General features: G+C 60.4%; 1 protein-coding gene across 1 annotated transcript in view; it reads left to right on the forward strand.

Moving 5' to 3' along the window:
• Positions 1-15844, forward strand: part of COL5A1 (collagen type V alpha 1 chain) — a 126297-nt gene that overhangs the window by 56121 nt on the left and 54332 nt on the right. The window contains exons 20-28 of the mRNA XM_040631357.1: positions 2704-2748; positions 4562-4615; positions 5115-5159; positions 5719-5772; positions 5995-6039; positions 6807-6860; positions 10906-10950; positions 11772-11825; positions 15136-15180. Of these exons, the coding sequence (XP_040487291.1) occupies positions 2704-2748; positions 4562-4615; positions 5115-5159; positions 5719-5772; positions 5995-6039; positions 6807-6860; positions 10906-10950; positions 11772-11825; positions 15136-15180 (441 nt within the window). The remainder of the gene's footprint in view (positions 1-2703; positions 2749-4561; positions 4616-5114; positions 5160-5718; positions 5773-5994; positions 6040-6806; positions 6861-10905; positions 10951-11771; positions 11826-15135; positions 15181-15844) is intronic.

Genomic DNA, 15844 nt, shown 5'->3' on the forward strand with positions numbered 1-15844 from the left:
GGTGTTTGGGGAAAAGAGCCCGGGAACATAGGCCCAAGGCAGTGGAGTGTGTGGTGAGTGGAGGCCAGGGGTCACTGCACACAGGGTTCCTGGGGCCCAGGGTTCACAGACACCTCCCCAACCGCGGCCCAAGGTAGGGCGACCGAGCCGCGTGCGGCGTGGTCTCCTAGCAGCCTCTCTGTCCCCTCACAGGGTGACCGCGGCTTTGACGGCCTGGCTGGACTGCCTGGAGAGAAGGGCCACCGGGTAAGCATCCTGTCTGAGCGTTCCCAGCACAGAGGTCCTGATGGATCTGTGCACTGGACGTGTTTCTCAGGAGGCCTTAGCTCTCTCGCATGGGGCTGGGCCCCCTCCCGTCCAGGGTGGTCCCTAAAGAAACTTGCGGGGGTGGGGAGTGAAAACCAGTACCGACACGTTGCCTTTGCTGGTGGAAGGTCAGCCCAGGGACGCGGGTTCCTTCTGGGCAGCTTCTAATGAAAGAGCCTGTCAGGCCCCGCACTCGAGGGGCATAGAAGGGAGGGGGGTGAGCCTTCCCCAGAGAAACCTCTGTCTGATCCGTGGGGCTGGGCCCACCACGAGCTGCCAAGGACCCTCTGCACAGCCCACGTGGCTGCTGCTGCTGTGGGCGGGGGCTGCTCCCAAGGGCCTAACGCTGATCCCGCTTGACTTCCTAGGGTGACCCTGGTCCTTCTGGGCCACCAGGACCTCCGGGAGACGATGGAGAACGGGTACGTACCCGCCGGCCTGTCCCCGCAGGGGGTCTGGGCTGGAACCTCTGGGAAATGCTGGTAGCAGAGCGCTTGGCTGCCAGGCATGCAGCTGGGGGACGAGGGGGTCGTGGAGGGCAAATGGGCTGTGGGGATGTGGGGACAGCCTGCAAGCCACTTCTGAGATAAAGCAGGTGAAAACATTAGCCTGACTGTTGGTCCTACGCTACGTGGCGTCCCCGAGTGGCTTTCACCTGCCACCGACCTCAGAAAGAGGGCCCCTAATTCTGGGAGGCAGGTGCCCAGGTCACTGTGGAGGAGGGGTGTCAGGAGAGGTTGTGAACTCAGCGTCTCGGCTCGTCTCATGGTTCAGCAGGAGGCAGTGGGTGGCAGAGCCCGGGATTCGGGGAGAGGGTGGAGAGTCTGGGACAGACCGCCCCTGGCTCTGGAGGTGGGGGTGGGGCAGCGGGCTGGGAGCGTGCAGCGGGACCGATGCTGTGCCCCTCCCAGGGGGCTGGTCAGAGTCCCCCTCCCAGGGGCCGCGGCGGAGTCCCATGTTTGTCAGGTGTCTTCCTGGGGCTGCAGGCTCAGTGTTAGACTTAAGTACCATTATCCTGTGTCAGAGAAGCACACAGGGGGCTTTTAAGTCCCCGTCTCCATACACCCCAGTCACTTACACTGTGTCTTGGGGTCTTAGGGGGGTTTTAGGGAAAAGGTGTAGACGCCCTGTGAGTAAGGGGAGCAGGTGGGGCGTCGGAGGATCAGGCCCCGGCCGTGCTTCTGTCCTCACCAGCTCTCAGGTTGGCTTTGTCAGGGCACCTCCCGCCTGCGTCCCAGCACAGTTCACTGCACCGTGAGAAAGGGGAGCAGGGGTGTCCCGGAGGTCTGTGCTTGAATCAGAGGAGGTGTGTGCGTGTGTGTGCATGTGCAGGGCTGGGTGTGCACATGTGTGCGGACACATACGTGTGTACATGCGTGTGCACGCTCAGGGGTCATGTGCACGCGTGTGTGTGAGCACGACTTCACGTACACATGTACGTGCACGGTGTCCACACATGCTTGTGTGCAGAAGTGCAGGCCTGGCTGTGCGTGTGCGTGTGTGCGGAAGTGCAGGCCTGGCTGTGCGTGTGCGTGTGTGCAGAAGTGCAGGCCTGGCTGTGCGTGTGTGCGTGTGCATGTGCAGAAGTGCAGGCCTGGCTGTGCATGTGCGTGTGTGCGTGTGCAGAAGTGCAGGCCTGGCTGTGCGTGTGTGTGTGTGCGTGTGCAGAAGTGCAGGCCTGGCTGTGCATGTGCGTGTGTGCGTGTGCAGAAGTGCAGGCCTGGCTGTGCGTGTGCGTGTGCGGGGAAGAGAGAAGGGAGCGGTGCGCTGACGGAGAGGAGCGGGGTGTGGATAAGCAGCTCCTGATCTGGGACCAGTCGAGCCAGGCAGCATTTCCTTCTCCAGCCGGAAGGGTTTACCCCCCAGCTGTGTGTAGGGCCCTGGCAGAGGGCTAACGTTAGGCTGCCTTGGGGTTGGCCCGGGGATCTGGTGATCGTCTGTGACTCCTTTCCACCCCAGCTTCCATCACTCATGTCCCTGTCCCTTACCTTCATCCCTCTCACTCTCCCTCCCTCCCTCCCCATCATCCCTCATCCCCCTCCCTCCCTACCCAGCTACCTATTTTCCATCTCTGTCTAGCTTCTATCCCTCTCCTTATCTATCAAGGTAACCAGATCTTTGCTCACATGATTCTTCCCGTTCATCTTTCTCCTCGTTGGAGCTGTGGTTTGTGACCTCCTGAGCAGAGTGTCCCAGGGCCCCAGATCCCACCTTTTCCCTGCAGTTTTCTGGGAGTGAGGACATTCGGGCTCCTAGCTGGTACCAGGAATGGTGAATCTGGCAGAGGCGGAAGCGGCCATGGGACAAAGCATCGTTCTGCACAACTGCCGGAAGCATTGTCTCTCGTCCAGCCTTCAGAACTTGTCTCTAAAATCCTGCCTCTTTTCTCCCCCACAGGGTGACGATGGAGAAGTCGGGCCCAGAGGGCTGCCTGGGGAACCCGTAAGTCCTGATCGCGTTCTGTCTCCTCAGCGCAGTGACGGGCTGCTCGAGGAGGCTACTCCGGCAGAACCAGGGACCGACCCAGAGCATAGATTACAGAGGGGTCAGCCTTGAAACAGAGACACATCTGGGGGATTCTCGAGGAGGGAAGAAAGGAGCACGTTAGAAAGGCTGGTAGAGCAAATATGACCTTCCCCGGAGGAAGAAGCTAACGCCTGGAGGGCTGTGGTTGAGACTCCAGGCCGCAGGCATGGTGGGCATCCAGGGTCATCGTGGTGGGTGTCCACGGTCATCATGGGGAGTGTCCAGGTCCATCATGGTGGGCGTCCGGGGCCATCATGGTGAGTGTCCGGGGTCATCATGGTGGGTGTCTGGGGCCATCATGGCGAGTGTCCAGGGTCATCATGGTGAGTGTCCAGGGTCATCATGGTGAGCGTCCAGGACCCTCATGGGGGTGTCTAGGCTGCAGGCATGGTGGACGCCCAGAGCACACCGGGCAGGTGTCCGAGGCAGTTGCAGGGACTGATCAGACAGTTTGCCGTCCCTTCTGATGTCTACACTTCCCCAAACTGGGGCCTTCTATCAGGGTGGACTTCCCGTGGCATCAAACTCTTTTTCCCAAGCTGACCTCTGTTCGTGGCCCAAGCACATTTCCTTGGTGACAAAGAACACCATTTACATTTCACTTATGGTTACTTTTCAAGTGTCTCACTTTTGTTGTCCACGTGGCCACGGCCATATGCATCTGGCGATGTTAACCGAGGAAAGATATTGTGGACGTGGCACAGAGAGCCTGGGGCTGCGCTCACACATTCACTGGGGACTGAATTACACCCTGGATGTCTGATTAGCCCCTAAAGAGGATCCATTACCCAGTTCTCTCCTTAACACACGTCCAAGTGGTACCTTCTGGGTTATTAACTCCTAGAAAGCATTTACAGGGCCAGGCATTTAAATGACGAAGGGAACAGTTACATAGCAACGAGCGTGGGAAGGATTCCTCCTCCACGGCATCTGAAGAGCGTCCATCATAATTAAGGGTGCCCGTGCCTTGGTTAGGGCTGGATGATCTCCCAGCCAGCAGGACGGGTGTGAGTGGATTGGGATGGGGCTCCTTCGCGTGGTGGGCAACGGCTCTGCTGTGCCGCCTTCTGAGTCTCGTGAACCGTGTTGGGGTTGGCGCTGCCTTGGGGCCGTGTCCCTCCACAAGCACAAGGGGCTGTCCGCACACGTGTCCCTCGCTGCAGGGGAGGGAGGGGCTGAGCTCTGGGATGTGGTGTTCCAGAAAAAACCTGAGCCCCACACGTTCTCTCTGCATTTGGCTGTCACGTCCCCATCAGTGTGTCCTCCCTCTGCCTTCTGGCATCAGAAATGCATTCGCGTGTCCCTGCATGGAGAGATCTGAGAGGAGCCAGTAATGAGACGTGGACAAAGGCGCACCGTGCAGCAGACTGTCTTTGTGGCCTCCGCGAGGAGAGCTTTTGTGTGCGCCTGCCCTGAGCGAGTGTGAAAGAGCCCCCTTGACTTGAAAGTCTCCCCTTGCTCTGAGGGCACACCCTTGATCCCCGGTCTGAGACGCCCGTTAATTGCTGGGTCCTGCCTCTGCTTCCCAGAGCCGAGGTAGAGAGGTGGGGTGGGGTGAGGAGGTGACGCCGGCGAGCACAGGGCGCTGGCCATGCTTTCCTGGGGAGATGTGGACACCTGCGTGGCAGCAAAGGCTCTGAGAGGAGCGAGGCTGCAGGACTTGCCTGGGGCAGCGCTGGGGTGGGGACTCTTGGCCAAGTGTGGACAGCCTTGCTCATTCCTCTTGCAGGGGCCGCGTGGTCTGTTGGGGCCGAAGGGGCCCCCGGGCCCTCCTGGACCTCCGGTAAGGCCTGTCACCTCTGCACGTCTGTCCACTCGGACACTTGCCCAGGGCTAGTTGAGGGCCACAGGGCTCTGCTGCTCACAGGCAGAGAGCCCTCCAGCAGGTGTGGCGTCGCGGGTGGGGACACGGAGGCCAGCGGGCTGTGCGGCTCTCCCATTCCTCACACGGCACGTGCTGCTATCAACAGTCCCCGGGGCGCCTCATGTTCTCCTGGGAAGGTTCTGGGAGGAGGCAGCCTGTGGGTCTGGTGGGGCCCTGTCCCGGTGGGTGGCTTCCCCGGGCCTGCCCCACCCGATGCTGCGGCCCGGCAGCTCCACTGACCCCTGTCTGATTGAGCCCATGGGATTATTTAGGACCAACCCTTGCCCTGTCCCCAGAGGGTGTGCCATCCCAAGACACGTGGCCAGGACACCAAGCCGAGTGGGTGGGATTTTCCCTGTGAGCACCGTGAACTCTTTAGCATTCTGTCTTGGTTTTCTTTTCTTTCCATCTCATCCAGGGTGTGACGGGGATGGACGGCCAACCAGGCCCGAAAGGAAACGTGGTAAGTCTCCGGGGTCTGCCACCTGTCTGCTGCCATCAAACCGGATTGGGATCTGAGGAGGAGGGCGCAGGCTCTGAGCCCTAGCCGCACGGAGTTGGCAGGGGGAGAGCTGGCCGCCACGGCCCGGGCTTGTTCCCACTCGAGCCCACCCACAGCCGCACAGGCACCGAGGGAACTCGCCCTCTCCCTGCCCTGTGCCCCGGTGAGGGGCCTGCACTGTGAGCCCAGCCCACGAGACGTAGGTCACATGGCTCTACCAGGAGACTTTAGCACAAGGTTTTGGGAAACATTCTGCCAAACAGAATACTGTCTGGTCCGTTCCCTTCCTGGGCTCCTTCCTGGCGGCTGTCTGGCTGCGCTGGGGGAAACAACCCCTCGCATCGGGGTCAGCATGGAGAGCCTCGCAGGTGCCAGGGCCTGGTTCCCCTCTGCCATGGGGCCACCTGCCTCTTCCTGCCTGGGCATCGTCCTCTGACGCTGGTGTTGGGCATGAGAGCAGATTGCTTCCCTGCCTGCCCACCAGAGTCCCCATCAGTGTCCTTGCTCTTGTTCCCTCTAGGGCCCCCAGGGAGAGCCCGGCCCCCCGGGACAGCAGGGAAACCCAGGTGCCCAGGTAAGTGAGTGGCAGGGGACAGCGGGGAGGTGTGGGTCACCCCTGGGGTGCCCTGGGCCCCGTGCTGCCAGTCCCAGCCAAAGGCACCTACAGCCTAGATGTGACCTAGAACCGGTCGTTGGTGCCCGGATGAGGGAGAGGGTGCTGGGAAAGGTGGACGGGTGGCAGGGGGGAGTTTGGCCAACTGCCTTGACCTTTCCCGCCCTACTCCTCCTCTCCTAGGGTCTTCCAGGCCCCCAGGGTGCTATCGGTCCTCCAGGAGAAAAGGTGAGTGGGCTGTGCAGGTGTAGGGACGGTCCCACCTGCTGGCAGGGTGTGTTCCCGCCCATGGGAAGCTCATCCCACCGGGGTCCAGGCCGCGGGAGTGCTGGGCATCCCCAGCCCGTGTGTGCTTCTGTCCTCCCCCAGAGGCAGGGAGGCTCAGCTCCCTCTGCACTGAGCGGAAGAGCTCAGGGGCAGAGTGGGGATCTTCGTCTTTCACTGATCACAAATTCACTCAGTTACCCGTTCGTTCATTGTCTAGGTATGTAGAGGGCTGCCGGGTTTAGGAAGAAAAGCAAACAAGGGTACTCGGTTAAATTCGGATATTGGTCATTTGCCTGACGTCCAGATTTAAATGGACGTCTTGGTGTTGTTTTGTTTTGTGTTTGCTAAATCTGGCGACCCTAAGTGTATGCTGGGCACCTGCTGAGAGCTTGTGCTCAACCCACGTGCTTCACTTGGCCCGGAGCTGCGTCTCTGGTGTGGTTCTCAGGACCACAGATTGCCGGCAGCACCGGGAACCCCGCCTGTCTGCGCTTGGCGGGCGGATTTTGTTCGGTAGCAAAACCTGCAGGCCCGGGAAACAGCAGAGGGCGAGGGTCCTCCCGCTCTGGGTGCTTTGGTTGCTGGAAGCTTCCGTGCCTCTGAGCATCCATTTCAACAAATGTTCTTTGAGCAGAAATGTTGAGAAGTGCCCTTGGGGGCAGGTGGAGGGTGGGGCAGCCCAGGGAAGAGGCGACCCCAGGGCTCACGGGGTCTCTGGTTTGTTCCAGGGTCCCCTGGGTAAACCAGGCCTCCCAGGAATGCCCGGTGCCGATGGACCCCCGGTGAGTACCCTGCCCGCCTCACCCCTTCACAGAGTGCCTGGCCTGGGGACCCCCAGGGGCGGAAACCTGGCGCCCAGGCCCGAGGCCACCCCCCTCTCCCCTCATTTCCTCTCTCCCACCTCCTCGGATGAAGACCTGATGGATTGCGACCCTGCTTGCTCAGTAATTACTGGGCTTTGGACACACTTTTCCATAATGGGCTCCAATCAAGGGGTGGGGACTGCATGAATAGGAACCTGAGTTATTTATCGGGGTGCTGCTTCACGACCAGAGCCCAGCCTGCATTTTTAACTCCGAGGAGGGTGGGCTGGGCCCCGAGCCGGCCCCTCTGTCACTGGTGTTTGGAGGGAAGGACAGCGTGCGCGCCGAGTGTATTTTTAGCGATCGCACACTGGGAAGAAGGGTATTCACGAGCCGTTTGCAATGTGTGAGCACAGCTGTGGAGCCAAATCGGATGGCGCCTAGAAATAGCGAGCCGGGGACGGGTCCAATCCGCAGCTGAGCTGTCGGGGGAGGGTGGGGTGGGGAGGTGACACAGGGTCAGTGCGTGTGAGTATACACGGATTCATCTGCACCCACCGCCCTCTTTGCAAGCTGCTGGTGGGATTTGGGGATTTGAGTTTTTTAAAGAGGATTCAGGTGGTGCTGCATACACAGCCCGTTTCCAAAAACAAGACCGGCTGAGTTACCTGTTTCAGACAGGGCGTACTTTATTGTTCTAATCAAGCCCTTAAGGATGAAGCAAGAGCTCAATATGGTGACAGTTAATTGGTGACTGTTTAAGGCACAACCGTCTGCTTCCCTTTCCATGTGGAGCGTGGTTCCGTCCAGGGCATCGCAGGTCCGCCACCGCCCTGTCCTTCTCTGAGCCAGCGGCTCACCTGCCCCACCGCGCCTGAGCTGCCCCAGGCCTCCCGCGTCCCCCCGTGTCCACGCGTCTGCGAGCGCGGACATCGGATGTCGCTTCCCTCCTTTAACTTACGTTCACACTTAATTTCCTCTTCTGATTATAAAGTAACACATCTTGTTAAGGCAAATTAGCGAAGTAAATGAAATGACAACAAAATGAAAACCACCTTGACGCCCTCTCAGAGGGCAGACCCACGTACGGAAGGCGGCACGTCTCCTCGCGGGCACTCTCCCTGTGCGTGTTCCGCGGCGTCTGATGTGAGGGGCGTCTCCTGCAGCAGCCCCCCGGGGGAGAGCGTGCCGGGCTGGGGCGGGCTGCAGACCCCCACCTCCCTGACCTTCCTGCTCCCGCCGGGGCGGCCCCCGCCCCGTCCCTGCTGACATCTCCTCCGACACGCTAGGCGCCCTGAAGGGTACAGTTTTCTCCCCACGTATCAGACCCCCTGCCCGTGGGGCCCGTAGGCTGCCTCTCCTGGGCTCTGCACTTCTGCTCCCCCAGCGAACATGCCAACCTGAGACAGGAATGCCGGGCGGACCCGTGTGAGTGTGGCCGCCCGCAGGTCCTTCACACGGCAGACGCCACTGGGAACCCGTGTCGCAGCTCCAACAAGCCAGCCGGTTGTCTCCCGTGAATTTGCAGGGGTAGGGACATGGGAACACTCTGGTTCCCGAGGCCGTGCGCTGCCGGTCACCCTTAAAGAGAGGGTTTTGTTTCTTCCTTCCCTCGAGTTGGTTGGGTTTGGCTTCGGCTGCAGGAAGGAAGGTCGATCTAAAGCCCTTCAGAAGGAGGGAGTGTTTCGGGCAGACGCGTGCTGGGGTGCGTGGTTAAATCATCCCGGAGAGCTCACGACGGGAGATGGGGACGTGAATCATGGTTCGAAGGAATATGACAGAGCCAGTAAAAACCGACTTTCGGCGAGCATTCGGTGACATGAGGAAAGGCCCACCACGCAATATTAAATTAAAACCGCATCACGCGATGCCAGTTTTGCGTATGTGGAAGATGGATCCGAGGGACCGTATCACAATTAGCCAGGGTTGCTGCGGGCGGCGAGGTTATGAGGGACCTCGTCCGCTTTTCCACTTGCCTGATGGGCTACAGAGAACATATATTACTTTCTTAATCAGAAAAATATCAACTACACGTAATTTAAGCTTTATTATTTTTCCATTATACAAGTATATGCTCGTTACGGAGTATTGCAAAAATGCAGACAAAGCAGAGGAGGGGAGACAGCGGGCCTTTCCCTGGGGGAAAGTCAATCTCTGATTTTGATGTATTTCCTTTCAATATTTTTCTGTTCTGACATTTTTAATAAGTGTGCTTTGTGCTTTCCCCCCTCGCAGTTGCTCTCATTCTATAAATACAACTTAAAATGCACCTAAAGTAATTCAGGCTCCATTCAAATAACGCTTATAATTACGGTAATTGCTGACGCATGTTGGCGTTTTGCACCGTGCTGGGCGCAGTCCTGAGTGCTTTGCAAACCTGCTCTTTCCGTCTCCGCAGCGACCCTGCGGGGCAGGCACACGACCGCCTGCCCCTAGCATGTGTGTCACTTGGAGCCCGGGGCTCGAGCACCCCCAGCTGCCCTCCCCGTGCCCCCAGGTCCTTAACCAAAATACGTCTGTGGTGGCTGGAAGCTGGAGTAAAATCCCCCAGAAGCCACGTGGCAGAGAGGGGGCAGGATCCACTCCCTCCCGGTCGCCCCGAAGCAGGACACCTTCTTCTTGGCACTTTTTGGGCCCAGCCCCGCGACCACAAGGCGCTGGCGCCGCGAGCCTTGTTTCTGAAAGGCAGCATGGCGGACACGGTGTCCCCCTTGGGCCAAGAGCAGCAGGTGTGAGCCATCTGGTGCCTGATTTCCCTCAAAGGCGGGCACCCCCAGGCTCCCCATGCCCTGAGGCTCCCTAAGGGCACCCCGCCCTGCAGAGGGTGTAGCTCCCCGCTTGCTTTGCCCTCGGGGCAGGCTGTTTGCAACAGCATTAAATCCAGTTGCACAACTAATGAAAAAGGAGCACCCACAGATCACTTATTTGGAGGTGAGATTTAGGTCCCCACCATGCTGCTGTGTTCTCGAAGTAGAGCCCTCGATGTTTAGAACGCTCAAGCTGAAAGGACACCTAGTCCACCCTCTCCTTTGACACAGGAGGCAGTGGAGGCCCAGAGAGGGCAAGTGACTTCCTCAAGGTCACACAGTGGGTCGGGTGTAACCAGGCCTAGAATCAGACACTGCCCTGCCAGCATCCTCACCACACCGCACGGCCTCTTTCCCGGAATCCTTGGGGGTATGTCCAGACACAGAAGGGTTTCCCTTTCTGCTTTTATTTCTGGGCTTGCCTCGTGAACTCAAAGGTATAAAACTAATGACCGACCTTGGCTGGAAAGTCCAAGAGCTCACGTTTCTGAGAATGGGATTGGTTGGGGCTCAGGTAGACAGCGTGGTGGCCCGGGGGCCGTGACCACGTCTGCTGGGCCATGGCTCCGAGCCCGTGTCATGGGAGCAGGTCGGCCCTTCAGCCTGCACCAGCTGGGAGGCTGGGAGGCAAACTGCCCGAAGACTTAGGGATGCACCGGGACCCCAGTCGAATGACAGGATGTGGCCTCTGTCCTGACACCAGCCTGCCCCCCCTCACGTCCCCCAGCATGAGAAAGTGTGTCCTACAGACCGCATGGCGCCTGCCCGTCTGGGAAGCCAGCGTGTCCAGACCCCCGGTCCCACGTTATCCCTCCTTGTTCGGCACAGAATCCTTGATGCGAATGCCTTGTTGTCACGGTCGCGGCATACCTGCACGTGGGGGCGGGCTGGGCGCTAGTGAGTCCGGTGACATCATCGTGCGTGGATCCCACCTGCGGGCATCGAAGCACGTTCTCCTCCACGCCAGCTCGGGTTGTTGCTGGGCCTGCCACGGATCCCACGTTACAGAGGGGACAGCCGGGGGTCAGGGCTGAAGGACTGGCCCGGGGCCACACAGCTGGGAGTGAGCTCCACACTCGGCTGCCTGATGCCTTTGACTTCCACCTCTCTGGCTGGGGGCGTGGGGGGAAAGGGATGGGAGGCCCGGCTCTCCCTCCCACACGTGACAACAACTATGGGGGGGCGGCCACTAACACCCACCTTCTCTCTCCTGACAGGGGCACCCTGGCAAAGAAGGCCCTCCAGGAGAGAAAGGAGGCCAGGTGGGTTCAGAAGGGAATGAGTGGGGGCAGCTGGGCCCTTCCTCCAGTGTCTGTGCCCAGGGGACCCAGCCGGGGGATGGGGACGAGGACCTCCACAGCCTTTTAGGTCCCTGTGACCCCTCCCCACCCTTGGTTACTGCACATGGGGGTGCAGGCACAGCCATCACCTTGGCCACACAAAAGCTGGGTGATCATGCAGGTCCTGGGCCGGGGGTTCCTACTGACCTGCTCGGTGCGCTGGGGGGGGTCTCTCACCCGCTTAGTGCACTGGGGGGGGCTCGCACCTGCTCAGTGTGCTGGGGGGCTCATACCCGCTCGGTGCACTGGGACAGTGGTCAGCAAGGCCCTTTGGCTGTCAACGGCATCCCTTCCCAGATAGTCAGCCCTTTTCCCCTTGTCCCCGCCAGAGGCTGTCCCATGTCATCTGAGGTGCCTCTGCTGGGTCTGTGCTCCTTTCAGGGCAGCCCGGCCCTCCCAAAGCATCAGAGCCCCGTCCCCATCTCGCTGCCCCACTCCCACACCCCCCCTGCTGGGCCGGGGCCACAGTTGGATTGGTCCCTGGTGTTCTTACTCATCACGGGACACGGCCTGCACGTCCGCCTTCTTGGGGGGGGGGGGGGCTGGGTCCTGTGGGAGCAGGTCCTGCGTGTCTCCTGAGGAGCCTCTTCCGAGGGTCTGATCTGGGATGCCCGCTCTGCTCAGAGCAGGGGGACTTTGCTGGTGGAAGGCAAGCTTTCCGGCTGTGTGGGGAGGACCCAGGAGGACACAGCCATGCCTGCCCACCCGAGTCAGAGCTGATGGTCTTTCCCCTATCATTTCAGGGCCCGCCTGGCCCCCAGGGCCCCATCGGCTATCCGGGTCCTCGAGGAGTCAAGGTGAGATTCTTGGTGCTTCACGACTTTCTGGAGGTCAGGGTTCAGCTAGCAGGGCATGGCAGCCCTGGTCCCCCCGAGCTTGTAGGATCCCGGGACAGAGGGCCTGGGCAGGCAGGGAGTGACCATCTGGGGCCAGGATGGGCTGATCCCGAGCAGGGGATGTCTGGTGAGTCTGTGACAACACAGGCAGCCGGACGGTGGCCGTCTGTCCATCTGTCGGGACGCGGCTCTAGTTGTTACCCAGTTCCCGCTCCCTCCCAAGCCCCCAGGGACACACACCTCAGCCAGGGGAAGAGCCCAGCACTCTCTCATGGGGATGCTGAGAAAGGCAGCTTCCGGGCCCTTTGTGTGTCCGGAGAGAGCGAGCCCGTCCCCGTGCATAACACCTGGGCAGACCGAGCAGCCGGGGGCAGGTGGGGGTGTTGGTGGGAAATGTCTGATTATCCACAATTGTGTTTCCACCACTGCAAGCCTCCTGGAACCTGGTTAAACGGGGCGCAGAGCTCCAGAGCGACACCCACAGCACGTCTGCTCCGCCGGAGCTAACCGTGTTTGCTTTGAGTCGCGTAATGTAATCTCCAGTCACGCCGGCTCTCTGGACACGCCAGGCACGTTTATATGGAGACGGATGTGCCCCGAAGAACGTGTGCTGGGCGGGGGGCTGGCGGTGCTCTGCGTTCTCCGAGAATGGTGATGGCCTAGCATCTGGAAGCTCCAGGTAGTTCTGGGGCTTGAAGAAAGCTAATGGAGTCTTCCCTCCAGAATGACTTTAACTCGATGTGAAGGGAAATACGTAGCCATGTATACACACACAGCTCGCTCAGCCCGAGCAGTTTGCAAGAACACACCCACGGGCTCTCGTGGCCAGGCCACGTCGTTTACGATGCTGCGTGCTCCCTGGACATTCTTGCCCATTGGGATCGTGGCTGGCCTGTGCTGTGAAGGATGGAGAAGCCAAGACCTCAGGGTTCAGTACTGTGCCCCAGGTTAGCCTAACATCGGTGCCTCAGTCAGGACTCAGACCCAGACCTGCTTATTCTGCTCCAAGTGCCCCGGGCCAGACCCCGCGCCACCTGCCACGTGTCCCAGGAGTCACAGCGTGCCGAGGGCCCGAGCCGCTGCAGACTGCCTGCCCTGGGGCCGGGAGCCCTAGGAAGACCTGCTTTCTCCCCGAAGCAGGCTCTTAGCAGCACGCCTAGTGAGTCTTACAAGGATGATTATTTAGCAGAAATGCTGATGATGTGAGCTCTCGCGTGTTTATTTTACAAATTCTTGTCGCATAGCAAAAGCGTCTGTCAGCTCCGTACGTGGCTAATTGCATAATGCCGTGTCTGTGAGCTGAAAGGTGTTTGCTTTAAAATGTTTATGGAGGGTGCTCTTATCTTGTCTATCTGATTAAAATTCATTCATGCCACAAGCGATCCAGTTAGACTTGGAAGCAGAGAGTGGGAGGAAAAGCAATGAACGCTCTTTTCATTAGAGAAATACATTCTCCTTCCCCGGGCTTTGGAGACTGTCAGTGGAGTCCGCAGCCTGGGGGGCAGCAGGCGCCCAAGGGAGGTGATGGCGCAGGGCGGGGAGGTGGCGAGCTGTCACCGGTAGGGATGGCCAGCCCTCGGTAAGGGAGGCCTGGCTCTTCTCCACCAAGTCCTGCCTTCCTCCTGGGAAGTGCCCCTCTGTGTGCTTTCATTTCCCCACCCTTCTGAGAGCTGTCTGTGTGGCCTTGACCGTCAGCAAAGTCACATCCACCATCCTGCAGGAGCCGGACGGGCTGGTGGAAGGGCCTGAATATGAAGTCTGTTGAGGCCTTGGGCAAAGCCCTGTCCCTCTGCGGCTCCTTTGTTTTCTGTCCCCCAGGGCTGGCCCACGAGGGCCACAGTGGATGCTGCAGTCCCGCGGTTCTCAACCAGGGCAGATTCGTGCCCCCGGGGGACATCGGGGGACATTTTTTTACTGTCCCTCCTCGGGGGGAGCCTACTGTCATCTAATGGCTAGGGGTCAGGGGTGCCGCTCAACACCCCTGCTGTGTACATGGCAGCCCCCGTGACAGGTGACCCAGCCCTGAATGTCAGCAGAGCTGTGGCTCAGAGATGTGGTCTGTTTGGCCCCTGGGCCACATTTCCCCGGCCTCTGACCTGGGTCGCGAAACGGTAGAACTTTAGGTCCAGGAAAGGTGGGCAGGGGAAGACCGCCCCGCCAGCATGGCAGGAGGAGGAAGCTGGTGCCCGAGCCCCCAGGGCATCAGAGTTTCATGGTAACTGCGCCACTCCTCTACCCTAAGGCGTTGGGCCGCCTGGCCCCAGAGGAGGCCGCACCCCCCAGGCCAGTCCCAGCTCCGTGTCTGGCTCGAGCTTGGCTTAGGGCTCCCGCTCAGTCCCTGGGAGGAGGCGCAACCCGCACAGTCTGTGCGAAGCTCTTGCCGCGGGAGGGCTGCTGGCAGTCCGAGGGACCCCGGGAGGTGGCCTGGCCATTCTGCTGGGAGCCTCAGGCGGAACCAGATGGCAGGCCCGGCCTCTCTCTGGGGTCCTGCAGGCAGCGGGCTTCTGGGAGTCGGTGGTCAGTTCTGCTCCCTGCTCGGAGGGCCGAGATCATGGCCACCTAACTCCATTCCACGGATGGCTTTATGTGGCCTGGGCGCAGTGCTGACACCGGGGTGGGGGGTGTCACAGGGACAGGGACATGTCCCTCCCTTACAGTTCCTGTTTGGCACAGAGATGAGGTATGTTCTGAGCTGATTATTGTTGGCAGTGCTGCCATTGTTATTAATCGGTGATTAATATGATTATATCTATTATCACGTATTAATAATACAGAATGACAGTAGCACATTGCTCTTGGTAATTGAGCACACACGGTGTGCTGGGGCTTGTCCGGTGTTCTCCTCCCACCAACAGTAACAGGGTAATGCTTGTCTTCACCCCCACTTTCAATGGGGAAACTGAGGCACCAGGCACCTGGGACTGTGTCAGAGGCCACAGCACTGGGGCCGGGACCTGATTCCAGAGCCCGTGCTGAGGCCTCACATCCCACCTGCTCCCCAGATCTCAGAGAGGCGTATGTTTCTGGCAGAGGGTGGGATGTCAGTGGAGGTCACCTGGGAATCGCTGGCACGGGGGGCCTCACATGGGTGCGGTGATAGGAGGTGGTCCGAGTCCACGGAGCCCTTCCTTTGAGACTGGGAGCGCGAGGGAGCTTGCCTGGGTTGGGGCCGCTGAGCGCTCACCCTCCTTGGTATTTGGAGTGTAGACCCTTTCCTTCCGAGAAATCCGGGGAGGCTCTGACTCACTCCCTTTCCTTTGTGTTTGCACAGGGGGCAGATGGCATCCGCGGTCTGAAGGGCACCAAGGGCGAGAAGGTGAGTGCCCCTTCCTTCCTGCCGTGGCCGCCTGGCGCACGCGGCCCAGAGCGGGGTTCCGGTGGGGGGCTCCGCCGTGACAGTGCTAGCCGCAGCTGAGGCTGCTCTGGCCTCTGGAGTGGAGGGTTTTGATGCACCCGGAACCAGACATTTGCAAAAGGAGATACAAGTCGAGGAGGACAGGCTGTGGGTGCCCCTCCCGGCGGGGCTGAGGGGCTGGGGCTTTGCACCCTCTGCCCAAGGCCGGGGCTCTGGCCCAGCACACAGCCCGCCCCTCTCCTGCGGAGGCCGGCGGACGCCCCACGCCCCACTCCCGGCCGGCTGCCTTGCAAGGGGGGGACGAGGCGTCGCGCTGCTGCAGAGCCGGGCGTGGAGGGAAAGCCGCGCCGCCATGGCCTCCCACTGCACCAGGCGTGGGGCCTCCCCCGTGGCACCTGCCAGTCCCGAGGTGGCTCGTCACATGGCCGCCCTGGACGGGGATGGCACGGAAGCCGGACCCTCAGTGCTGTGGCGTTTGCTCAGCGCCTGGCCTGTCTCTCTTCCCAGCCGGTTGCCTGGTGAAAGGCACGAACTCACACACGCTGCCTCAGTTCCCCCTGGGGAGCGGCCAGGGCAAGGCAGGCCTCTGAGCCCTCGTTCTGGGGCATCTGAAGTGGGAGGACGG

The sequence above is a fragment of the Ursus maritimus genome, unplaced genomic scaffold, assembly GCF_017311325.1.
Source record: "Ursus maritimus isolate PB19 unplaced genomic scaffold, ASM1731132v1 scaffold_17, whole genome shotgun sequence".
Lineage (NCBI taxonomy): Eukaryota > Metazoa > Chordata > Mammalia > Carnivora > Ursidae > Ursus > Ursus maritimus.